The sequence below is a fragment of the Eptatretus burgeri genome, chromosome 15, assembly GCF_056783735.1.
Source record: "Eptatretus burgeri isolate ZD-2024b chromosome 15, Ebu_testis_v1, whole genome shotgun sequence".
Lineage (NCBI taxonomy): Eukaryota > Metazoa > Chordata > Myxini > Myxiniformes > Myxinidae > Eptatretus > Eptatretus burgeri.
Window position 1 is genome coordinate 16,483,419 of NC_140975.1, and position 26,401 is coordinate 16,509,819.

At 48.6% G+C, this 26,401-nt stretch overlaps 1 protein-coding gene across 6 annotated transcripts in view; it reads right to left on the reverse strand.

The window, feature by feature from the left end:
- Nucleotides 1-693: 693 nt before the first annotated feature.
- The window catches only part of LOC147011629 (SAM and SH3 domain-containing protein 1-like), a 150,137-nt gene continuing 124,429 nt past the window's right edge, over nt 694-26,401 (reverse strand). For 4 of the 6 annotated variants that reach the window (XM_085858574.1, XM_085858572.1, XM_085858575.1 and 1 more), the window contains 10 exons: nt 21,055-21,170; nt 20,733-20,819; nt 19,471-19,588; nt 18,598-18,980; nt 18,108-18,492; nt 17,491-17,615; nt 16,315-16,491; nt 13,500-13,595; nt 3,389-3,545; nt 694-1,727 (listed from right to left, as the gene is read on the reverse strand). In XM_085858574.1, the coding sequence (XP_085714700.1) occupies nt 727-1,727; nt 3,389-3,545; nt 13,500-13,595; nt 16,315-16,491; nt 17,491-17,615; nt 18,108-18,492; nt 18,598-18,980; nt 19,471-19,588; nt 20,733-20,819; nt 21,055-21,170 (2,645 nt within the window). In that variant the 3' untranslated portion in view covers nt 694-726. The other 2 variants (XM_085858577.1, XM_085858573.1) reach the window with 2 other exon arrangements.

Sequence of the window (26,401 nt, forward strand, 5' to 3'; positions counted from 1 at the left end):
TTCGACTTGTCGATTTTAGGTTCTTTCCCAAAGTCCCGACAAGCCTTTCACCTTTCGCAGAAGGCTTCCACTTTGTCCTTGGCGAAGAGTAGGGGGTGGGAGTCATCGACATCATGAACAAATTACAAATGCCTGATCTAACCTACAGGGAGCACTGCATCAATAAACGAGCCAGACTTCAGTAATCCATGAACCTTCCGATTAGAGTGGGTGATCATGAACTCACTACAGAGCATCAACCACCGTGGTCAATGATAAAATAAATAAATAAATAAACAGTTCCTTGTGGCGTTTTCAACATGCATTTGAACAAACTTTGTGAATGATAAACAGATCTTCAGGAGAACAAGACTTCTCAAGTGAAGTTGGAGTGAATGCTACTGATGGGGAATTGCGAAGAAGCGACATCAGGTCAGAAGTGTTTACAGACTTCATCGTCACGAAACACTACGGATGACCGGGCAACTTCCTTCCGACGACGAGGTTGCTGTGCTGGACTGGATTTGAACCCAATAGTACGACTGCATGCTGCATTCAACAGGATTCCCATTTTTATACCAGGTTATTGGCACAAACACAACTTAGAAAGCACACCACTGCTATTCACCTGACATGTGTGGTGCTGGTGGCAGGAGATTTTGGCCACACGAGAGTTCGACGGGACACCGGGTAATAATGCAACCGGTGCCAAACTGGATTCGAACGTTTATTTGCTCCAATGGCCAATCACTTCCCCCTTGCCTGCAAGCCATGCTGTGCATTCAGCCTCAGGATGGCCCCCCGCACACCACCAGAACCCCTGCATTCCCGGCTCCCACCTCTGAGTGCCCCACTTTCTTCTGGAGCGCTCTCCATACTGGGTACATCGGGTGTGACCCGTTTTGCTTGATCTTCTGTGCTGCTGCTGTCTGGCTTAATTTCATCATAATCTGGCCACTGTAACACGCCGGAAACCTTGGCCGTCCTGCTCCTGAAACCTTCAGATAACAGAGGCTTGGGCTGTGGAGGAGCAGGTCTGTTCTCAAGAACCGTCATCTTATTTGAACTCAGCATTTGATCTACCTTCTCCCTCATGCATTCCGTTGCAGCAATTTGACATTCCAGACCATTCGGAATGGCCTGGCGATGTGGCCCCTGACATCTTGTAGCCATTTCCTTGACCTTCGTAACACCCTTAGGTACCAAGTCCACCTCACCTATTGAGTGATATTCCACCGTTTTCTTCTTCGGTTTCAAATTATCAGGATAAAACACGACATTTCCATAAGCATCCAGTCTGAGCCCCATTTTTAATTGGCTCTTTCTCCTGGTTTCCTCCACCTCTGCCTTTTCTACCTGGTTTTTGTGATGCCACAAATTCGTCAATGAAGTCTTCTGCTCAACTGACCGGCAAACAATGTTTTGAAGCGACGCTCGTCTTTCCAGGCCTCGGGTTTTATCTTGCCATCGCTCATCCCACGACCAAGTTCTACGTATTGCAATACGTGCCGACGGATTCGATCTCCGGTCTTGAGCTAAGCCGGGTTCCAATTTGGATCCCCCAGTTTCAACTAACAGTGGCAACTTCCCTACTTCCTTCTGCCATTCCCATTTCTCACTCTGGAATTTTTTGCGATTCACAGTGGAATCCTCATGTATGGGGAGAGTTGTGGGATTTGCAGATGCCGCCACCGCCGCTGCCGCACCACCATCGGCTATGTTCTTGGCCTCATCGCCTCGTCTCTTGTCTGCGAAAAAGGAAAATGTACCAGATCGAGAATGAGCTTAAGAAAAAATGGAACAAGTTACATAAAAGAACTGGAGTTCATAGAATACGATGCCCCGCACAGTGTCACTTCAATTTTACTTACAATTAAAAAAAAATCAGAAAGTTTAATGCTATTTAAGGAGTGCAGAAGCAGTCCTGAACACTACCTTTATACACCACCCCAACGAACCTTTTATTCAAATTGACCTGCTGCAAAACTGGAGGTTCTTGGAAGTATCATGAAGGTGATGTGTGTTCTACAGTGTTCAAGTACAAAATTCAATTGAAATAAAATAAAGATTGTAACAAATAAATTAACTCCAGATTTAACCGCCATTTTCCGCAACGTGAGAGAAATACCGCTCATACGCGTCCGGAGACAAACACCAGCCCCCACAATCTCTCGGGCTTCGATTTTCCGATTTTTGATCATGGGGGCTCCCAGGGTGGGTGTTACCCCCCAAAACTTGAGATCCTTATTTTTGCTACTCCTCCCTTATCACCTTGCTGATTGTTCTGAAATTTGACAAATGAAAACAAGATCGAGGCCCGCACAATTGTTCAGGCTTCAAGTTTTTTGATTTCGCACAATTGTTCAGGCTTCAAGTTTTTGATTTCGGATCATGGGGGCTCCCAGGGAGAGTGGGGGACCCCCTGAAACTTTGAATCCCTACTCGTCCCTTATTTACCAACCGATTGCTCTGAAACCCGGTACAGCCCTTCTCCACGATGGTCTGCAGGATCACTTGGTCTTAGATTTTTTATTTTTTTTTTGGATGAGGGAGACTCCCAGGAGGGCTCCCCCAAATCTCACCATGTAACTTTCGATACCAGGAGATCGAGTCGTTGTGGGTTTGAATCTCGACAGAACTACAACCCCAAGAGATGATCATCAGCCCACTTCTTTATTTTCCCCCTTTTTTCAGAGCTTTGCCTGCAAGCAGAACAACTAAAGCATGAATATTACAAACGGCATGTTCAGGTCCCAGGGAAAATTTTCGTTCATTTGTGTGCTTTATGTCAAGGTTATTGAAAAGCTTTTTATTGCAAAATTTCCAAGCAATTGCATATATTGATGCTGACAGGTAATAACAGATGTGTCACATGAAATTAATTGTGAGAAGTTTTATGAGGAATAATATCTGGAATAAGATGATGCAAGGATGCCTGAGCCACCACAACAAATTTGCAATGAAGCCTTTCTACAATCAGATGCTTCACAGGCCGTGCGGCGACTCTTCGGAATAGTTGTGATCGAAGACACTCTGATGTCACGGATATTGGGTTCATGGGAGCTATGACAAGGATCTCTGTAGGCACTTTGTTTAAGGGCTGTGTCTGCAATTATCTCCTCGCGAAGCCTGGCCCGATAGGTTTTGCAAATATGAAGGTTTACCGTTTAAATTATGGAAAAAAAAACAACAACAACATTGCTTTATCTACTGCAGATTGTCTCTCATCGAGGAAGAAAGTCCTTGTTACTTCTGTCGCTCTCGATGGTAAACCAGCAGGAACTAGCAGGAAGTTGTTTCTCAGACATCACCTACATCCTCATAGACATACTTGTTGTTCATAGAATTGAACATTGTTTATAGAATGAAGACAACAATAACATAAAGGAGATGTACAAGTATAACTGACCGCATGCGGCTCCTCGCAGGAGGGCAGCGGCTGTAAGGAGTGCCGCCCGGTGCTGATCTGGCCCTGGGAAGGCCATTTCCTCAAGATCTTCCACCTCGAGCAGTTGGAACGTGTCCAAATCTTCATAGCCGTTCTGGGTGAGCAGAGGCCAGTACGGCTGCAATTGAGAGAGCATTAGAAACACATCATTGGTGACAAAATAATGAGCAGAATAAACAACTATGAGAATGAAGCAACATTCCTGGATGCAGCAGCTGCGGTTAAGTTAGTTGGTAGGCCAATCTAAGATATTGTTGCGGTCTTCGCGCCCGCCGGCGTGCTGACGGCCACGTAACTCGAATCGCGGCACGTCGCCCACCGGACGGACAATCCAGTCGTGACCCTCTCGGACTAACGCCGGGAACCAGTCACGGGTGGACCTTTCGGTCTCACCGCGATCGAGCCAATCAGCCCCCGCGTGGGATAGGGTTGCTCGCCAAATTCGAACTACCTAAGTACCCACGCGGAGGGTAGACCGGGCGATCGCACCTCGCCGCAGGTCGACTTCGGACACGGGCCACTTAAGCGACCCGTTCCGTACTATCAGAATAACCGAGCGGTGTTATCGTCGACCTCGACGGTTCGATTAATTATCGGGCGTACTCAGCCCACTACCAACCCTTTACGTGAAGCAAGATGAGGGTTCAATGGGGGAAAAGACGAAGCGAGCGGGAGAACAGTTCAACAATAAAGCACATTTATTCTCGGCACACGGGAAGCACACAAATACAATTCCACCAAATGCACACAAAAAGAAAACACAATTCCATTTACACAAAAGCAAACATAAAAGTGAAAACACAGTGCAGAGCTAATACCGACTACCGAGCACACGGCAACACTTATACAATTCTACTTCACAGGCGGCGCCGACAACACATACCCAAAACCAAGGAAAAGAAATCCCCCAAGAATGAGGTAGGCCTGAGGCCGAGACCGGGTCGGGCCTACCCGTCTGGTGATGAGACGCGGAGCGGCGATGGCCCGCAACCCGCGGGCCTCGTGGACAGTGCCTGGCAGGGGTGGGAACGGGGCCCCCTTGGTCGCACTATCTCAGCGCGGGGGAAACAGGAGGGGGTTGCTGATGCTCGGGTATAGAGGATCTTTATTATATCCCACGGCCGTCTCCACCTCGGCCAGGTCGCGCTGTCGGCCTCCTTCGGGTGCAGCTTCCTGCACGACGCGAGCACCCCCTCGTCTGGTGTCGCCGCCTTTCCACCGCTCCGTCCCCTCCGTTCCGACTCCAACGCACACGACGAGCAGCTCCACCGCCCGCGGAGCCTTGACCCTCTGCTTCCCTCTCTCCTCTTCTTGGCTCTCCGGCCCGTACTTGTTTTGCGTCTCTCTTCTGACTCTTCGTTCCCTTTTTGCTGACTCCGACTCTCTCTGACTCTTCGTTCCCTTTTTGCTGACTCCGACTCTGTTCTGCTGACTCTCCCGTTCCCGTTCTGCTGACTCTCTCGTTCCGACTCCTCGTTCTCGTTCTGCTGACTCTCTCTGAACTCTTCTTTGGACTCCCTCGACTGACTGACGAACACCGTCCTTTTATCCCCCCGTAACTTCGCCTTTGACCCCCTCCCTTTGACCTTTCACCTCGCTCCCCATTGGCCCGAGAAAAAGTGGGCGTGAAGGCTTTTTGATCCACAAATTTGCATATATCGATCGTTCTGGAGGCGGGGCCAATTCGCCCCTCGCTCACCGATTGGACGGCAAAAAGTGGGCGTGTGTCGTTTTTGATCCGTTTTTGAAGCAGAAAATCCGTGATTTTGTACACGCTGTTCGACGCGCGTTCTGCATGAGTCCAACACCGGTACCCACAGCGGGGCAAGAACGGTGGCGATGCTACGGTTGTGAGGTGTGCGTGAAGGTCGTGGCGGTTGTGGTGAAGCGGTGGTTGTGGTTGGTGGTTGATGTTGTGGTTGTGATCATGGCGGTTGGTCCAAAATAAAGATAGTAAAAGAAAAACGGCTATCCTGAAGAGTCGCAGCACGTATAAATGACATGTATTCCCACTAGACAATGGGTTCGGGCCTAACTACACATGTCCTTACCGAGATACCTCACCTAAGGGACCTGAATGGTGGTTTGCGAATCTGGTAACCACAACACTACCCCCCTTCCTTTTTACAGACTCGTCCGAGTCGTCAAATTTTCGTGTGCCATCATGTGTAGTTTTCCCCTAGTACATTTTACCTACGGATCCCTGAGTGCGACATTCATGGTATTCGTGTCCCCAAAATAAATAACCTGAGGGCTGCGTAACTACCTAAACAAACTCACTCACACGGACGACTTAAATAAAATTGCCGGCGCTAAGACATACATGCCGGGGGCGCACTCATATTTACAGTACATCTTAACCTTAACTTACAAATTTTACACTAAACCATGGCCCAGGATCACTGAACTCTGCAAAAGAAAAGCAGTTAGCAGGGAGCCAGGCTGCTCGCATGCAGTCTCTGGCTCAAACAATGCAGGTGACAGGGAACGTGGCTGGCCTCTCACACGCAGTCCAAGGCCTTCCCTTTTGAACTGAACGCAGTGAACCACAACGGTGCATGGGCTGCACAAACGCAGTCTCCGTGCCAGCTCAAGTGGCACACGCAATGAGCACAACGAATGGATGCATGAATGGATGGACGCAAAACACGGTGCACGGGCCGCCACTGCAGGCCCGTGTTGTAGCTGCCAACAGGGCAGTTCTTGCAGCTTGCAAACTGTTGCCTTGATCCTGGCGCACATGGAAATGAACAGGGGGGGCAAAGCAAAAATTGAACGGGGCTGGTGAACGTGGGCAGTGGGCATGGCATGGCAAAGGTGAGCAGGCAAACACAGCCGGCAGATGAACTGGCCGGCACAGGCCTCGAAGAAAAACAGCCAGCAGATGAACTGGCCGGCACAGGCCTCGAAGAAAAACAGCCAGCAGATGAACTGGCCGGCACAGGCCTTGTAGCACACAGCTGCCGATGAAGTTGGGCGGCCTCCGCCTTGAAGAAAAACACGGCCAGCCGATGGAGTTGGCTAGCCTTTGCCGTTCAGTGGAGGTTGGTGGAGGAGGTGCGGTGGTGCTGGCCACTTGGAAGTCGGGCTCGGACCTACCTACCTGTCTCCCTCCCAACCTATCGCCTTTGCCTGTCACTGTACATACCCACTCCCTTAATTTGTCAAACCCCAATTTAGCCCCAACTTTTTTTTTTTTGTTGTTTTTATTCTTACTTCCCCACTATAAATCGTCCCCTAACCCCCTTTATCGTCTTTGTTCGGCTAACCTATCCTGTTACCTAGCCTACTCCCAACCCCTACGTTCCCTTCCCGGAGGGGAACAAGGGAGAGCTAACGTCCTGTGTCGAGGCCCATGAAGCCTCAGAATGGCCTCCCCAGAGTTCGGCGATCTTGTACCAAGTGGGTCCAGCGGCCCACAACGACACGAGGGGATGGATGGTGCGGAGGGGTACACTTCCTAGTCTACCCTATCCATTTAACTGTTAACCTACCCGGGGGCTTTCAACAAGCGCCTCTCGCTTAAACTATTGGTTCTAACAACCCAGATTCCCGTCGCCTGTGTTGGTGTCCTCACAATTTCGGGCCTCGCCCCCCAATTTTCTCTCCGTGCCCTCACACGGTCTCCTGGCTGGGACACGTGGCTCCCTTTGGCAGGCACGACCCTCTGCCGAATCTCCCGCTATGGCACCCCGGGCACTACACTGCCTCCGAGCCTACCAGCTCACTAACACCGGGGAGTGCCCCCATGGCACCTCCCCTGAAACGCACACGTGGCAGGCCGGCCTCCCGGGCCCCTTTCCGAGGGTCACCCGTGCCCACAACACTGCCCACGCGGCTAATGGCGCCCGGGCCCCTGCACCAAGCAGGCGCACCCGTGCCCACTACTCTATCCCGGCCCCCCATGGGCCCATGGCCTACCGCGGCCGACTAGCCTGGTGCCCGGGGTACCCACTCAGCGATACTCACCTTTCGCAGCCACGCTCCCAAGCCCGTCAACAGGGCTCCTGCACCCCTCCAAATGGGTTTCGAGCCTACACTCCCACCAACAGCAAAACGACCTCCATTTTTCAATTTGACTAACCCAGCTAACTCACTCTACACTGACCCCGGGGGTCCCTTGGGCGGGAGTCACTCCTCCCCCCAATCACTCATCGCACCATGCATTCCCCATTCGCTCCACACACACAGACCCGCTGGCCTCACTCACTCAACATGTACACTACTCACCTCACAACTCACCAACACACACACCGCTGAACTCTGCCATCCTTCTAACTACATCCCCTAACTAACTCGTGCTCCCACGTCGTCCCTTAAACTAGTAGCACGTTCCTTTTAACACTACGTAGCTAAGCTACGTCCCCTCTACACATTCACAAGTCTGTCCATGTCCTCAAATAAATCATTTTATTTCCCAACCTAAATCTGGCTACAATCCCTCTAACTAATCCATTCCACGGACTCCATGAGGACTTATCCCTGCCCCATGGAGTCGGTCTAGCTAAGCTAACCCTTCCCCCTAACTAGTTTTCATCCTGTGCCCAAGTAAGGGGGTCTTCCACCCCTTTCCCAGGAATCCTGTGTACCCGAAAGTGAGGCTTGTTCCTTTTTTTTTTCCCATGCGCAGCATCTGCGCGGCAACTCAGAGCTCGCGCACTTTGCACCTGTCCGTGACGTCATGCAGCTGCACGTGTTCCTCGTCCCTCCTTGGACGGGACCATCCGGCAGAGATACCCCTCCTGCCGGATTCCAACCCCACGTGCAGCCATGACGTCACCGTGCGCATAAAAAAAAAAACACAAGCCCCACGTCTCGAGGGGTTCCCCACGCGAACACATGTGCTTTGCCCGTTGGAGCTTCACACACACGATCGCGTGGAGAACCCGTCCGGTCCAAATCCATTTACCTGCCTAAACTTTGTCCGTCCGCGGGATCGGCAAATCCACCGCGTGCGTTTCCGGACCGGGACTTCACTCTCGCAAGCGAGCACGTGGTGGTCTCGTGCGTTGCACAGCACGAACCGCGGGCTCACTGCTGGGTGAACCCGGCACGGTCCTCGAAACAACTACAGCCGCTACTCGGCTTTCTCTCCTCTGTCGCCTTCGTCGTCGCCATTCAACCCACGCACACCTGCGTGTTACGACGCACACAGTCCACTCCATCACATTCACACCGGGAGACGCGGCTGCGTGCTCCCGCATGCCAACCGACATCTCCCTCACATACCGCTCTCTCACACACACGGTCTCCCTTGCACACAGCGACCTTGCACACGGCCGTTCACTCACGCGTGCCTCACTACTCACACAAACCATACTACTTACACACGCGGGGCCACTCACCCGCGGTGCCTCATCCACACTCCGTGCCTCACTCACACACACGGGGGAACTAACCCGCGGTGCCTCACTCACACTCCGTGCCTCACTCATACACGCGGGGGCACACACCCGCGGCTCCTCACTCACACACGGCGACACTCACACACGGTGCCTCATCCACACATGGCGTGCTGGGGAAGCACGTACTCCCGGCACAATCGCCACCACACCACTCACACACGGGTCGCTTCCACACACGGGACGCACTCACGCCTTGCACCACACACACAGGGACAACTACACTGGGGATTCGTGTCCCCACAAGGGTCTCCGGGGCCTATACACCCCCCAAGCTCTCCGTGCACCCGTCCACAGCACTCGTCCCCTCAACCTCGCAAAACACGACCGAACTCACCTGGTCGTGACTCGCCCCCAGCGGGCATACTCCCTCCCCTCGTTCCTGCCGGAGGCCATCCCGCTGCTCGCACCGGGTCCCTACACGCTCCGCGAGCTCCACCCCCCATTGTCCTCCACTACCTCCGTGTGTGTGTGTGCGTCACTTACCCGTCCTCACCGTGCAGTCTCTCCTCTGTCGTTCCCTTCCCGGCTACCGTCACTGCCAACTCTTCACCCTTTACCTCCCTTGTCTCAACTATTATTATTTCCTTTGTCGTCACCTCGTGTCTCGTCTCACACGTTTTGGTCTCCCCATTTAATTTTTCCCTTTCGGTCATCGTCACGACCCTCGCCCAACACGTTCCACGAATTATCTTTTCACCCGCCTCCACCGCGGGCCTGTCAGCCGTTGCACCCCCACCCAGCTCGTTTGCTCCCACACGTGAAGTCGCCATTCCCAGCTCCCTGGTCACGGCCTTCATGCCCGCCTGCAGGCATCGGCCCATGTTCTGCGTCTCACCCCGCAGCTCTTTCATTTCTTCCCTCATTTGCTGTGTATTCGCATCCATCGTCGTTTTCACTTCATTCATTTGCTTGTTCATTTCGTTTTTCATTTCATTTGTATTTGTATCCATCTTTTCGTTCATGTCTTTCATTTCGTTTTTCATTTCATTTGTATTTGTATCCATCGTCGTTTTCACTTCATTCATTTGTTTGTTCATTGCCGCCAGCATGGCGCTATAGCTGGGCCATGTTGGATGCACTCAGCTGAGCCGTTTCGGCAAGGGTTGGGGAAGGGTCTTGGTGGAGAGGGGGGGGGGAGGTGCCATACACCGCGGCCGCTGCCGCACCCACCTCGGGCCCTGGGTTCAGTTGGGCGAGTCCGTGTTCCTGCACAATCAACATTTCCTGCTCGGGGATTCCATCCTGGACCATGGACTCTACATTATTACACATATACATTTCTAATACCCCCCGGCTCCCGCTCGCCTTGAGACGCCATCTTGCTTCTCGTGAAGGGTTAATTTGCTCGCTCGTAATTTGGAGGGGAATCGGGGTCGCTTCTCTCACCCCTGGACCGATTCCCGTGAATTTCGCTGGAGACAGGAGAGCCTGTTGTCCCGCTCTCCAATACCAGTGCCGCGAGGAGGGCGATGAATTTGTATCCCACTCCTGACACCAGTGTTGCGGTCTCCGCGCCGGCCGGCGTGCGGGCGGCCACGTAACTCGAATCGCGGCACGTCGCCCACCGGACGGACAATCCAGTCGTGACCCTCTCGGACTAACGCCGGGAAGCAGTCACGGGTGGACCTTTCCCGGTCTCACCGCGATCGAGCCAATCAGCCCCCGCGTGGGATAGGGTTGCTCGCCAGAATTCGAACTACCTGGTACCCACGCGGAGGGTAGACCGGGCGATCGCACCTCGCCGCAGGTCGAGCTTCGGACACGGGCCACTTAAGCGACCCGTTCCGTACTATCAGAATAACCGAGCGGTGTTATCGTCGACCTCGGCACGGTTCGATTAATTATCGGGCGTACTCAGCCCACTACCAACCCTTTACGTGAAGCAAGATGAGGGTTCAATGGGGGAAAAGACGAAGCGAAGCGGGAGAACAGTTCAACAATAAAGCACATTTATTCTCGGCACACGGAAGCACACAAATACAATTCCACCAAATGCACACAAAAAGAAAACACAATTCCATTTACACAAAAAGCAAACATAAAAGTGAAAACACAGTGCAGAGCTAATACCGACTACCGAGCACACGGCAACACTTATACAATTCTACTTCACAGACGGCGCCGACAACACATACCCAAAACCAAGGAAAAGAAATCCCCCAAGAATGAGGTAGGCCTGAGGCCGAGACCGGGTCGGGCCTACCCGTCTGGTGATGAGACGCGGAGCGGCGATGGCCCCGCAACCCGCGGGCCTCGTGACAGTGCCTGGCAGGGGGTGAGGAACGGGGCCCCCTTGGTCGCACTATCTCAGCGCGGGGGGAAACAGGAGGGGGGTTGCTGATGCTCGGGGTATAGAGGATCTTTATTATATGCGACGAGCGTCTCCACCTCGGCCAGGTCGCGCTGTCGGCCTCCTTCGGGTGCAGCTTCCTGCACGACGCGAGCACCCCTCGTCTGGTGTCGCCGCCTTTCCACCGCTCCGTCCCCTCCGTTCCGACTCCAACGCACACGACGAGCAGCTCCACCGCCCGCGAAGTCTTGACCCTCTGCTTCCGACTCTCCTCTTCTTGACTCTCCGACCCGTTCTTGTTTGCGACTCTCTTCTGACTCTTCGTTCCCTTTTTGCTGACTCCGACTCTCTCTGACTCTTCGTTCCCTTTTTGCTGACTCCGACTCTGTTCTGCTGACTCTCCCGTTCCCGTTCTGCTGACTCTCTCGTTCCGACTCCTCGTTCTCGTTCTGCTGACTCTCTCTGAACTCTTCTTTGGACTCCCTCGACTGACTGACGAACACCGTCCTTTTATCCCCCCCCCGTAACTTCGCCTTTGACCCCCTCCCTTTGACCTTTCACCTCGCTCCCCATTGGCCCGAGAAAAAGTGGGCGTGAAGGCTTTTTGATCCACAAATTTGCATATATCGATCGTTCTGGAGGCGGGGCCAATTCGCCCCTCGCTCACCGATTGGACGGCAAAAAGTGGGCGTGTGTCGTTTTTGATCCGTTTTTGAAGCAGAAAATCCGTGATTTTGTACACGCTGTTCGACGCGCGTTCTGCATGAGTCCAACACCGGTACCCACAGCGGGGCAAGAACGGTGGCGATGCTACGGTTGTGAGGTGTGCGTGAAGGTCGTGGCGGTTGTGGTGAAGCGGTGGTTGTGGTTGGTGGTTGATGTTGTGGTTGTGATCATGGCGGTTGGTCCAAAATAAAGATAGTAAAAGAAAAACGGCTATCCTGAAGAGTCGCAGCACGTATAAATGACATGTATTCCCACTAGACAATGGGTTCGGGCCTAACTACACATGTCCTTACCGAGATACCTCACCTAAGGGACCTGAATGGTGGTTTGCGAATCTGGTAACCACAACAATATCAATTGTTATGTTTGGCCATTGCTGAATCTAAGACATGTTAGGCCAATTTAAGGTATCATGATGTGAGGTTTGCCCTCCTGACATATACAGTTCCCTTGATTATCCTGGAGGGCCGAGTGCTGTCATTTCTTACGAGGCATTTTAGTGCCCATCTCAATCTCCCTGAGGGCATTGAAGTCATACATGGGACCAGCATCACATGTTGACCAAAGAAGACAGGGCAGGCACCTTAAACCCCATCCTGAAGGTCATTGTTTAAGCCTGAAACGAGCTTGATTTGCAGAAGCTTAGAATCTAAATCCTTAATACCACTGCCTTCCCTGATCTCCATTGGACATAATCTGACACCAAAGTGTCAGCTCAGGTCAGGATCCTCACAATAACAGTCAGGAGGTGCATCTGATACATAAAGGACGAATGTGGTCATCATTGTGATTAGATGTTTATTGGATGCTGTCCTGATGAGGGCAAAAAAAAGAAAAATAAAAAAGCCCAAAATCTGGATAGGCGGCTCTGTTTGATGGTTAACTGATGTTAACCATGTAATCTTTGTCTGATTAACAGTCGCCAGGCCGAGGCCTCTGGGTTGGAGATGACTCTTTGTTGTCAGACTATGTCCAATGGAGATCGGGGGAGTGCTCGACACACTCCACATGCTTTGATATATACACATATATATATTTTTAACATATTCTGCATACATATCTACAATCTCTCTCCAAAATAGGAAAAGTGTTTTGAGCCGTGAGTGTGAATGAGCTCAGTGAGCCAAACTGTGCAGGTACTTTTACGTGGATCACTAACTTTGACATTTCCCAGTTGCACGTTTTAAAGTTCATCGAATCAATTATCCAGAAAAAAATATTTCTTGGATCATTCATTTTAACACACTGCTTACTGATGAGCTCATAAAGAGGGAAAGAAACAGCTGCTCTGAGATGGTACAAGTGATGGTACAAGTGATCCGACATAACCAGAGAAAGCCTTGATCGGCTGCTTTGTGGAGTCATCTCGTCTTGTTGAAAGGCAGAATCAATGCCGAACGTTTGCAGTTTTAACGTTTGTTGTCAAAACTTTACAGTGTGGGTAAAGGTACCTCACAATGCAAGACAATTAGCCGCATCGACGAGGTCCTCCTCATACGTATCAAGGTTTGTAATCCCTGTATCAACTGTTGTGGAGGTTTTCAGCTCGAAACAACCATGCAAACTCGAACAAGCGGCAACTTCCCTTTTTTGTGTAGTTTGTCCCACACTACTTTGTCCCACACTACTTTGTCCCATAGAGCTTTCTCACCTCCAGCCCAAGCCTTTGCAGTAGCTCCTCCACTGTCTGTGGTTTGGGGCGCCGCGAGCGCCGCTTACTTTTGAAAACTTGATGGACACCACCTTCCTGCAAGAGACACCAGTGACTCCTCGTCTTCCTCGTAAGTTACATGAAGACATTTCTTCGTTTTATTTGCTGAATGCATTTTATATTTATTTATTTTAACACACACAAGATATTGGTACGTTCCATCAAGCCCACCACTCGCATTCCTAAAATACCACAGATAATAATCCAATAATTAATTCCATTAACAGCAAAAAAAAGTTGATGAACCTGTCCATCTTACTCATCATGGACGTTTCTTCACATCTCTACCTGGCTTTTCTTTGTACCCTTCCATAGGCCTTCCTCACCCATAAAAAGGTGCCGTGTGGATGTTCTTTCACCCTTGGTGGCGATCTTTTTTTTTTTTTTTTTTTTTTGTATACCTTGGTCGAGGCTCGTATGAGAGCGAACACACAACTCACAGCAATGAGACATGAGACAAGAGGGGCGGGAGTGGAAGGGACAAAACATTGGAGAACAGACACAGGTGAACTGTGGGCTTGGGTGGATTATCGGGGGTAGAAAAGATCGAGGATTTGGATGGGGGAAGATAAGAGGTGGTGGTGAACAGCTGTTTTGAAAGCCTGGAGGGAAGAATGGGAAAGAATAGAGTGAGGAAGTTTATTCCAAAGGCGGGAAAAAAGAGGAAAAAGAGGAAAGAGGATCTTCGTATCACATATAAAAAATGTGCGGAATGTTTGACCCCTCCACCGCAATATGCCCAATTTTTTTAATTGTCCTTTCCCAAGGCTTACTCCTAATTTCCTCTCAATCTCCTGTGCAACTCTCGTGTAACTTCCTCTTCTTCCCTCTCGTCCTTCCTTTTCGATTCCTATTTTCATCAACTTCCTTCCCTTCTATCAACTTCCTTTTCATCTCAAGGAGATGGGGATTGGCTAGGCATCTGCCTGGGGGATGGCCAGACGGAGGCCCCTGTGGAGTACCGGCGGAAAGTGGACGCAGCGACGCGCTGTTCTGGCGCATGCTGCCATACCTGACCTGGCCTTCCCTTCACCACACACACACACACACACACACACACACACACACACACACACACACACACACACACACACACACACACACACACACACACACACACACACACACACACACACACACACAACATATGTAGTTATATTTACATGGTCCCTTCACTCCTCCCCTAAGACCCTGGCTATATAATAACAATGAACTGCCTCCTATCAGCTCGTGTTCACTATCTGATTCCTCAGTGTGTTTCCAGTTGACATGCTGATTGGCTGGGGAGGGAGCCAAAACGAATAAAACTCATGGCAAGGAAGAACATCTATAAGCCATTTTTGTATTCCATTCTAAGACTGCCATCCCTTCCATGGCCTGCCGTGCAGAGCTGCAAGAGCGGATAGGTTACTGGCCAACCTCAAAGTCCCATCAGCTCCTGGTCCTAAATGCTATCAGTGCTTCTACGGACAAGATCACCTCGATGCTCTCTTTTCTCTGAAAATCTGCAGCTTGTTTTCAGAGGGCTGTCTGGACTGGCAGGAGAGCTTAAAGTATACACACTCATCTCTGAGCTGTCAAGCCTTGGTTCGAATCTCGGTCGAACTATAAACTGTCATCCTGGTGTTTCACAGGCAGAGAGATTCATCACTCTGTGTGTGTGTGTGTGTGTGCGGTCTCTCGGAGGTACATTAAACTGGGGGTCCCATCTGTCAGCATTATTTATTGGACGTGATGAACATCCCATGGTGTTATTCGTGAAGAGTACGTGACATATCACCGGCATCATGGACAAATGATAAATTCCTGCTCAACGTACCAGGTGGAGCACTGCATCAGCAGTAATGCAATGCTTCCCGCAGATGATGCAACCCAGAGCCATGCGTGCTGCATATGAAAGAAGAGGAAGAATATGAGGACCGTCTGATTTTGTCATGGAAGGGAACCACATCGTCCTGGTTTAAAAGCATCTCAATGCTCTAAGTTACTGATAACTCCTATTTTCTTAGCTCCTCACAGTGTATCCTCATTCCATGGAGGAAGGCTCCCCTCCTTGGCCTCTTGCTGCTTCATCACATCTTCCGTTTCTGTATGCAGTGGAATACAAGGCTTGAATCATCATTTTTTTTTATCCCCTGGCAGGGAGTCACAGGACAGGTTTTGTGACTGTCCCATTGCGCAGTGTTTGGTCGTTTCTCGGGCTTCCTCCATCTGTTCTCTTACAAAACATTTTCATGAGAGCTGATGAAAATCTCATTGGAAATGTGAGGTTTCTTTTGGTGAAGTCTCTCACATCCTGCTTTTTCCGTCTTCTCATCGAGGGTCACAAACGCTCATTGACCAACCTGCTTCTTGTTGACCTTTACTCCAAACAATAGAATCACCTTCCTGAAAATGAACTTACTTTTCCCTTCAGTTGCTTAAGGTAGCAGCTTCGCACTGCCCCCTTGTTAGCCATTACGATCTTCACTGCTTCACCTGGGTCTACCTGCTTGTTTGTCACTGATCACCAAATCTTCAGTGTGAAACCCTGGATCATTTATTACACTCCTCAGTTGTGTGTTCAGAAAGTGTGTGTATTTCAGGTCAGGTCAGGTATGGGAGCATGTGCCAGAACAGCGCGTCGCTGCGTCCACTTTCCACCGGTACTCCAGGGGCCTCCGTCTGGCCATCCCCCAGGCAGATGCCAGGCCCATCCCCATCTCCTTGAGATGATGGTCAACCTGCTAATGTGTATTTCCAATGTGATATTAACCAGGGGATGATGGGAACCGGTTTCTGGCAAGGCCACGTGTCCTCGTACTGTCTCCCCATTAGTGTGAGGCTGCGAGGGAGAGCTCAAATGATGTTGACGAGGAAGAGTGTCGGCCAGCTCGGGGCTTGCAGAGCTGAATCTACAAGGAAAATCGAATCCCCCAAAACTGCTCGTCCTCTGTGAGGAACAACAAACGGAAGGTGGGAATATTGTTAAAGGGAGGTTATAATTCATGGGAGGTGAAAGTTCATACAACTTACAATTCACTCCGATCATGCAACGGGGGATTCTGCCAACAACTACCTTTCCTCTCTGAAACCACGCCGAATGTGTACGTGGACCAGTGGTTACAAAAACATACCACGTAGAAGGTAGTGCAACGGTAGTGTGCTCACTTCAGAGGCATCAAACTTTAGTCTATTCAGGAGAAGGAAATGCAAGAAAATTTCAGACACAAGAGGAGGCCTTTGCATCGTCGTGCCCATGCCATATGCAAATCCCAACAATCCCCCAATTAAGGTCGTGCTAATTATACAGGTCACATTAAAACAGGTAATTTTGCCAGGCTACCGACACACAATGGCCATCCAAATTTACGCGCCCACCTTAAGGACGGCCTCCTCAGAGGGGAAATGCTCCTGACAGTGCCAGTATGGCAGAGCCTTTAGGACTAGGTGAATTGGTGAGTTCACCACCAACTACCAAGGTTTGATCATATATTTTTAGGTAAAGTCTTGTTCGGCAATTAAGCCGCCATGCTGATGCTGCAATCACGGAGTCATGGAGTGAACCATGGAGAATCTTTTCCATCAGGAGCGAGCCAAAGTCAGCCGTGCTTTCATCGCAGGATATAAAATAAGCCACAGTATCAGGTACTGCAGCCAAACAAACTCGTCTTTAGAAGTGCCACAAAAATGAGACGTACGACAATAATAATAAGAGGAGTTCCCTCACAAGGAAGTTCAATGCAGGAGGCCATGAGGCCCATCAAACCTGCACAATGGTTTCCAGACTATGGTTGTGAGGATGATACAAGAACAAACAATCTTCTTGTATCTATAATTCCTTAAGCATCCTTCTTAAAGTTAGGACGAGATGACGCCAATGGAAGTACAAGCAAACAAATCCGCCATGCTGGAATAAATCCACTCCCGATGGTACGAATGGAGCTCTCACACTTCGACGATTCAGTCGGTCCAGTAAGCATCTCTTGTCACGCCGCTCCACCACGTCTTGATTCTGCAGGCCCGTCGTCTCAACGGCCAACTCCGCCGGGATGTAGCCGCATCGCAGGCCTGACCCTGTGGCGGTTTTAAAATAGAAGTCAAAAGGTCATCATCATTCAAATGTATGAAGAATTTCAATTTCTCATTCTGGACTGAGTTTTTAGTTTTTCTTCTCCCGTTTGAAGGCCATGCTGGAATATGGCTTCCACGTAATCTCAATGTTGTGCACACACAATGATGGAATTACCAAGAGCATCAAGGCCTGCAAAACTGCAAGCGAGATGACAGAGGCAAGAGTATTGTAGTACATGAAACAGCTTGTGTTCTTGTGAACAACGGTAGCAACATCAGTACCCTGTCGGTTTTGGAATAAATCTGCCAATCAGGTGAATACTAGTTGTGGGCATACCTTGGAGTTGCTGCATTGGATCTGCAGAGTCTAATAGATTGTAGAAGAACCCACAGTGTCCAGGTAATATCGAAAAGTCGAATCAGGTAATAGATATCTAGCTCAGGGATGAAAAATTTAGCTGAAAGTCTTGGGTGGGCTGATTGGTATTTCCTTACCGTCCGACTCCACCTCTTCACCACCATCATGTTCACCTGCCGTTGCTTCTGCAACACCCGAAAGCCTTGGTTCGGCTTCGTTGCCGGCGTTCGAGGACCTGGCTGACGTTTCGGAATTTCTTTGACACTCCAAAGTCACAACTATGGTGTCCGGGTCACAATGAACCGAGCCTCCACTGAATGCGACTGCTCCATAGTCCACTGCGCCATTCCCTCCACCACTGCTGCTGCTGCTGCTGCTGCTGTTTCTCAGGCCCACTATGCCGTCGCTGGTAGAGCCGGAGTATGCCCGACGTTGCTGCATCCGGCGTCGTGCGGCACGAATATCCCCCAGAGAAACGACAAAGGGTGGAGACGAAGGTGGTGCTGGGGACCCTGGGGTGCTCTGGAAATAAAATGGGGGAAGGAGGAGGGAGTGATGTCATCAATTCTTAACCTTACTTGACTTATAATTGTAAAGTCATAAACTTCATGAAGTAATATTTCATACCTGCTGGGAACCTGTATTTATATGTATCTCCTCCTCTGTCGCAGTCTTCACTGCGCTGCCAGAAAGTTTGATTGGGCTATAATCATCCATGTTTGCTCTCAAACGCCGCGACCGTAGTCCTCGCCGCATCTCTGGTGTTGAGCACAGTGACCGGGTTTTCGGCCACGGACCAGGACTGGGCCGTGGTGAAGGGGAGGCCGCTAACATGGAAACTTGCGTGAGTCGGCGAGCCAAAGCTGGACCTAGGCCGGTGATTTCGGGCTGCCGTTGTAGCGGAGGTGATGTTGTCATCCTCGGGTCTGCAGAATCAAGCACCAGGGGTGGCTCTTCGTACTCCGGGGGAGAATGGGCCGTACATGGAACATCCATGTTACTGAAACGGACTGCAGGTGGTAAATCAAAGTTGTTTCAAAAGTACAAAAATTCATCTTTCAAAAAAAAAAAACAACACATGTAACATGTATGACATGCGTATGGAATGTTTTGTCTTTGTTTAGAATGGGTTTTAAATATTTATTTAAAAGAGACATTACCGGAATGGAAAAGGTGAGCAAGGAACTTGTAATTATTTGGAAGTGAAAAGAGGAATGATTAGCATGTGCAGCTTTGTTGTGCGGTTTGTGTTGGTAATGCCAGTGCTTGTCGAAGGAATGCCATCTCAGGTGTGAACGTGATATGCCGATGATATTGCAGAAAGTGAATGACCTCGTCGTTGTCATAACTCTTTTTTTAACCAAAAATTACATCTTCAATGTTGATTCTCTGCGGGACAATTTATTGGATCGGTGCAATAAATCACTCATTGAGCCAGGCACACACCGAAGTATCCTAAACTCACAAACAATGACCGATTTGTTTGAAGCCCCAACGTACGATCAGCGTAGAAAAAAGTTTTCGCAGAATCCTCCACCTTGACCAGGTGCCGGCGCTCACGCGGGCTAGCAGGGGTTGGCCGGTCCTCGCGGGATGGCCCACCGGGGCAATCCAAGCTCTGCTTGTATGAAAGAGATGGAGAGGAACATGTGGTGGAAGCGTTGCTGAAAAGGTTGTGACAAGTTGCATGCAAACAATGTGTAGTTAATAACAAACTGGGTTTTGAAAAGTTCCAGTCTGTGAAACTATGATAATGTATCTTCTATGGCTGCTACTGCTACTACTACGACTGTTTTAGTGACTCCATTTATTCCCACCTACTTGTAGGATTGGCCAGGGAAATTTTTTTGGTCTTGCATAAACCAGCTGGCCAAGCCTTGATACTCAACTGAAGGTGATTCGGGCAAGGATTAGTAGTTTGTTCAGGGTGTCGACGATAACCCGCCTACTCCTTACGAAAGACACCGTGGGATTTTTAACGTGTACCAACTAATACTAGCAAAGAAGTCTTCCAGCTTTACATCCTTTCGGAGGATTGCACACTTTGTGAAGCATCAATCCGACAGTTCAGGGTCAGGTTAGGAATCAAACCCAGGATAGACAGCTCAAAAGTGAGGGTGCTGCCTCTGCATCATCAGACCTGGACCTGCATTTCTTAGAGAAACAAAAATCTTTCCTGGAAGTTTTTGGCATCGTATAAAGGCACAATTTACAATATAACAGCCCAAGGAAGAACAAAACAATGAAGGATAGGAGGATGTCAAACTTCAAGGGAGATGGCGGACACAAGACAAACAAGCATGTGAGCGAACAGGAGATGACAGCAAGGGAGGTCTGCAAGTAGAAACTGGGCTGGTGAGTTAAAAAAATAAAAAAAATTCAAGGGTAACAGAAGAAGACAACACCAGGATGGTTGTAGGTTGCCACCTTGAAGCCCCAATGGGAAGAGAGGGACTGGACTGACTTAGAGTAATGATTTCATCGGTGCGGAAAAAAAAAGAGACACAAAGGGGTAGAGGTGGGTATGGGGATTGGATTTTAGGAGGTTAACAAGGAAGATGTCACTGGAAGAAGACATACATCCTGATCAAGCTGGGGAGGGATGAAGGGAGAATGAGGGTGGGGGGGGGGGGTGATAAGACCAGCAAAGTCTTAGCATGGAGCATTAAAGCATTTTTCCTTGAAACAACCATGGTACTGTTTTAAAAGAGTTGATATTCTGAACCACAAGAGAAAGAGATTGTGGGAAAGGAACAACGTACGGAGCAAGCATCATCCTTGCCAGTATCCTTATGGCATGCAGCTCCACTCTTGAGGCAATGACGGTGCAGGGTCTCATATTCCTCCAGCTAAACATGATGGAGACATCGGCAAATCAACGACACTGAAATATCAATTAGAATCATTCCACCTCGCCTTCTCTGGCTCGTGCCTCAGGCCTGCTGCCTGAATAATCTAAAATGATTTTTAAAGTTTCAAGTCACCTTTCTTCTTTCACACACTGAGCTTTGACTGTGATTTTCAGACAGAGATTCAGACTCACACTGTAACTGCTTTATGAACCCGCTGTAGTGTAAACATTACCTTGGACAATGCTTGGTCGATGGTAATCCTTCGGTCTTTCACCATGGTCATGAGTTCTATGCGATCTTCATCAGACATCGTGATCTCACTTGCCACAAAGTTCACGTGACCGCTTCCTGCATCCATTATGCAAGGATACAGATGCAGATTGAGATCTTGGATCATCATATTTAGCCCGAGCACGCGAAGCAAAAAGCAGGGTTAAGCAATGGATTCATGTCCGTCCGTCTGTCCATCTTATTAGTTTATGATTGCCAGTTTATGAACGAGGAACAACTTATTTGAATTGAATGTTATATTTTGAACATGAATAAGTACTTTGGCTCAGAATTTGTCCCGATCGCACGTGCACGACACCATGGTATATTCATGGCCCTCAGTGGGTGGGGTTCCGGCTATGAGGGTTCCAGTGGGTTTTAGTGCCTCTCACTGTTGCTGTTCAGTCACAGCTTCAATAAATACTCCGCACTGTTCCATCACCGATGATATTGTGATTCATTTATTGTGTCTCCATAAGGTTAAACACATCTCACGGGAATGGTGGCAGTGGTGGGATCGTTTTCACGCCTCTCATCAAAGGAAATTGGTGAGCTTATGTGGAACATTCACTCAGATGTCGACCTCTACTGAGGCCTCAATACCACGGTACGGTACATACGGAAACAATGGCAGCCACACATCGCACAGCAAAGTAGTGGTGCTTATGCCTAAGTCACATTTGCTCTACGGCGAGGATACGGCAGCCGTACGCCCTCTGAATTGACAGAAACGTGCGGCGGCCGCAGAGTTTCTGTGGTGGCCTCAGGGTGGCCCTACGCCGTTTGGCTATCTTTTACAGGCTGTAGGGGTCGCCGTGGAATTATAACGCGGAGTTATAACTTTTTTCATTTCTACGTTCGCCGTAGCAATTCGATAAGCCGAAAAAAAAACCTGGTTAAAAAAAAAGGAACCCACTCGTTACCGTCCGTCTGGCCGCACGTTCGCCTTAGAGCCCCCCTGCGGTCGCCTTGCGGGCACCTTGAGGCTACCTTGCATCTGCCTTAAATTCTATGGCTGCCGCAGGGCCCCCTGAAAAGTCACCGTACGACATCAAATCAAAGACCGTAGGCAACCCCACGTTTTCGGTCTCCACAATTTCTAAATACGCCGTGCGGCTCCCCGAAAAATAAAAACATATGTGACTGATACATTGTGTGACCATGGAAATACTGCGGCCGCCGTATAATTGCTAGTGGCCATAGATTTTGGAGACCCCACGGCCACCGTGGCAAATGTGACTTAGGCCATAGGGAAGTTCGAGACAGTCAATTGATTTGATCATTGGCATCAGAACCTCACCTACACTTTGACACTGCACCCGAACTTTCCCCTCTTCCTCATTGCTGGTTACACCTGAGAGAAGAGAACCAAGACTAACCCTCTTTGTGGATTCAGAGACACAGAACGCGTCGGTACTTCCCCAGGACTTGCAGCTCAACAAAAGGTAAATTTACTGGATCTGATGCTCGGGCAGATAGCGAATGTGTCCTATTTGGACACACTCTTTGAGCATCATGCTATTCGAATGACCACTGACAGTGGAGCCACAGTCAACATGGTCCAGGCTTCCACAGCTAAGACACTTGGTGTCTCTGTCAATAACTCATCCCAATCTGCTCACCAGGCTGACGGTTCCTCTCACTTGCATCTTGTTGGTGAAATACAGTTCTCTCTGTCCAGAGACCATCACAACCTTATCTTTGAGGGCCTGGTCATGGAGAATCTGGACGTTGAGGTACTTGCAGGCACCCCTTTCAGGGAAACCAACGATGTGTCAATTCGATCAGCCAAACACCAAGTGCTATAGTTGGTGATTCCTCCACCTCTGTCTACAGATCCCATGCTTTCTCCAACCCATGCAAAGTGAGACGAGCCCATATTCTTCATGCATCCCCAAGGTCAACAACATTCTGACCTGGGGAGTTTATCGAGATGACCCTACCTGATCTTGCAGACCTCACGACATTTGCAGTTGAACACTCGGCCTCCACCACGTATTTTCAATGGTGTTGCTGACAAAATTTGCATCACAAACCTCTCTCATGAACCACAAGTCTGGTCTCACAATGTGCATTTTGCCCATGCAGAGATGCCTATACCTGATCCACAGCCATGGTATTCCTCATCTCATCATGTGCCGCAGACCCCGGCCCAGGCTCCTGATCTTGTAACACCAGCTTTCACAACACCTATCCAACCATTTGCTTATTCCACCAACCCGGTTTTCTCAGCGCATGCTCTGAGGCACTCAACTTGACAGAGACGCGTTCCAAAACATCTAACAGATTTCATACTTCAGGAATGATGCTAATAATTTTGGGGCAGAATAAGCGGCTAGCTGGAGGGTAGTGTACCCCGATGATGGCCCTGTAGGGACATCGGTTATCCAGCATAAGTTGCACAAACAATGCATTTTCCACACGAACAGTTTATACTTGTTCTCTTATTCTGATGTCACCTGCCCAAATGTGAGGACGGTTTGTTGATTTCCATGCAAGTAAGATTGCCTTCGCGCAGACGTGGTTTACTCCTTACGTTAATGATGTATTCTTTGCACCGCTGTATTTGTTTAACACCTCATTGGGTGAGAAAGCTGCTTGCATTTATTCAGCCTGAGTATCTTTGTTCATCCCTTTGTAACACGGTTAACTGATACAAGGATAAATTTTATGTAAAAGAGAGGTCTCTCCGTTATGTATTCACTGCCCACGGTGGGTGGGGTTCCGGCTGTGGGGGTTCCGGTGGGTTTAACGTCTGTCTGGAGCTGTTCAGTCATAGCTGCAATAAATACTCTGCACCGTTGCATCACCAATGGTATTGTGATTTGTTTATTTTGTTGACATGAAGTTAAACACGTCTTCCTGGCACACAGTGGTGTGAGATAATTTTTTTTACTCTGCCTGCCTGGCAGTCAAACGAAATTGAAAATCATTCCAAACAGGAAACTTACTGTTTTTCAGGACATTATAAAGGACACAAACAACAAGCATGAAAACCGAATGTAATGTCTTACCCTTAATGGTTAACCTTCATCCCACAGTAACATCTGGGCAACCTGGGGTCTTTTGGGCCCGACTCCGAAGGAATTGTTTTTTTTGGAAAGACATGTTCTTATCCTTTTATTGTGATAACATTATGTACATATCATATTGACCGTTTGGAAATATTTTAAGACTAAAACTATATTAATCTATGATCAAGAAGTGTTTTTATTATTTTTTAGAAAAAAATGTCTTCAGAAAAAATTGTTTTAATAAATATACAGTATGTTGGGCTGGAGGTCCTCAAAATCCCAAGATACCTTTTAAGGGTTAAATGAAGTGGTGTAAAATTTGACTTCCGGAAAAAATAAAGTTTTCTAGATCCTTCAAAATCATTTTTTTTAATTTCTTTTTTTAATTTAATTAATAATTAATTTTTTAATTAATAAATTTTAATTTAATATTTAACAATAATTATATACAACGAGCAAGGTACCCGTGCCCTGCACGAGAGGGAACCCAGATGCAAACAAACGATGCAGAAACAGCGAATGCCAAACCATGAACTAATACATTCCACATTCCTGTAGCACCTTCAGTCGAACATCAGGCATGGACAACGGGTTCATGAAGCACTTGGGCAAAACACTTACTGCAGCCGATCCCAACAGAAGTCAGGTGGGTAACATTTCTATGATGTCACAATGGCAAATCTGCAAATGAGTAATCCACCATTGTCACAGGTGGAAACCCTCACATCATTTCCTCATTCTGCTTTAAACTCAATCTCTTTATATTTTCATTCCAAACAGCATCATTCCGATCACAAATTAATATTACACAATTAATACAACAAATACAATGTGACAAACACTAGTGAGGTAAACGAAGAGAAACATCATTCTGACATTACATCCGGATCGGGAGCAGTTTCGTACGGATCAAAACTCAAAATCATAATTGTACTGAGGAATTTATGAAACTGGCTGAGACCCTAAAACATTCTGCAGAAGGTTTGGCGGGGCTAGCCCCAAAACTGAGGGAGTAGTTCGGGGACGGACAGACACACTCTTGCTTTATAAAATGTCGCTACAAGTGCGGTATGCTTACACATTGTAAGCAATAACGAACTGTACTTCCCTATTGTCTCGGGTCACTCACCTGCAGTGAGCACAACAAGGCTGCACTTATTTTTGGTTCACAAGTCAGTAAGTGACCACTATATTCGTTATGGGTGTGTGTTGGGTAGTCGATCTCGTCGGGAATTTTTTTTTTTTTGAGATTTGTTCTACCCTTATTATCAGTATTTAAAATGGCGATTTCAGTTAATACAATGGCGATTTCGATGAAACTTGGTTGGTAGGTTCATACCATGACCTAGTTGTGTGCAAATGAGAACCGTTGCTATGGACACCACCGTTGCCGAGCAACGGGACTTTGAAATTTTTTGAAAAATCATAAAAAATTAATTTTTTCGATAATCAAAAATCGGGCCACGAGCGACTGTGGGCAGTACATTCAGCCATATTGTCAAAATTTCCAGTCGGATCCTCTGAAAACTGTCGGAGAAGATAGACTTTGAATGAACCCTGTTCGAAAACAATAAAAAAACGAAGTTCGTTATATCTCAGAGACGATGAGTCAGATATACATGAAACTGGTATGGTAGGTTCATGGTATGTCCTAGTTAGGTGTGAGAAAGAACCGTTGCTATGGACCCCTCCGTTGCCTAGCAACGGCCGAAAAACCTCTAAATGTGGGGGTATTTTAACGAAAAAACAATCTGCAGCATTAACCCTTGAAGCTAGAATCATGAATTTTCTTGTGCTTAATCCTCAGGTCATTCCCCATCGAACGGGCCCACTACGTCAGGTTCTATTGGGTAGGTGACTACCCATGTCCGCCTACCGGCTTGTCTGTCTGTCTGTCTGTCCCGAGCATAGCTCCGTGGGGTTTGATCCGATCCTGAAAAATTTGGGTGGAAGGTTTATATCATGATCTAGTTGTGTTTTCCTGAGAATGGGCGTGTTGCGCCCATTATGGGTGGAGCCACGCCCAAAAAACATGTGTTTTTAGGGGGTAGCCGATTTCAAGTTACGTCTTCTCCGAGGGGGTTTGTCGAATCTGGCAGGGGTTTTGGTATTTGGTTAGCCCAATGGCACCTGCATAGCTCCAAGGAGCTCGATTTTTCATTTTCATCCCAAATGTCAAGGTCACAAGGTCACGAACTTAGAAAATGTCAAAAAAATCAATAAATTGGGCAATGAGCTCCAAGCGTTTTCAAGTGTTTCGAATGAAAGTTGGTATGCAAGTAGTGCTCTTCGAGT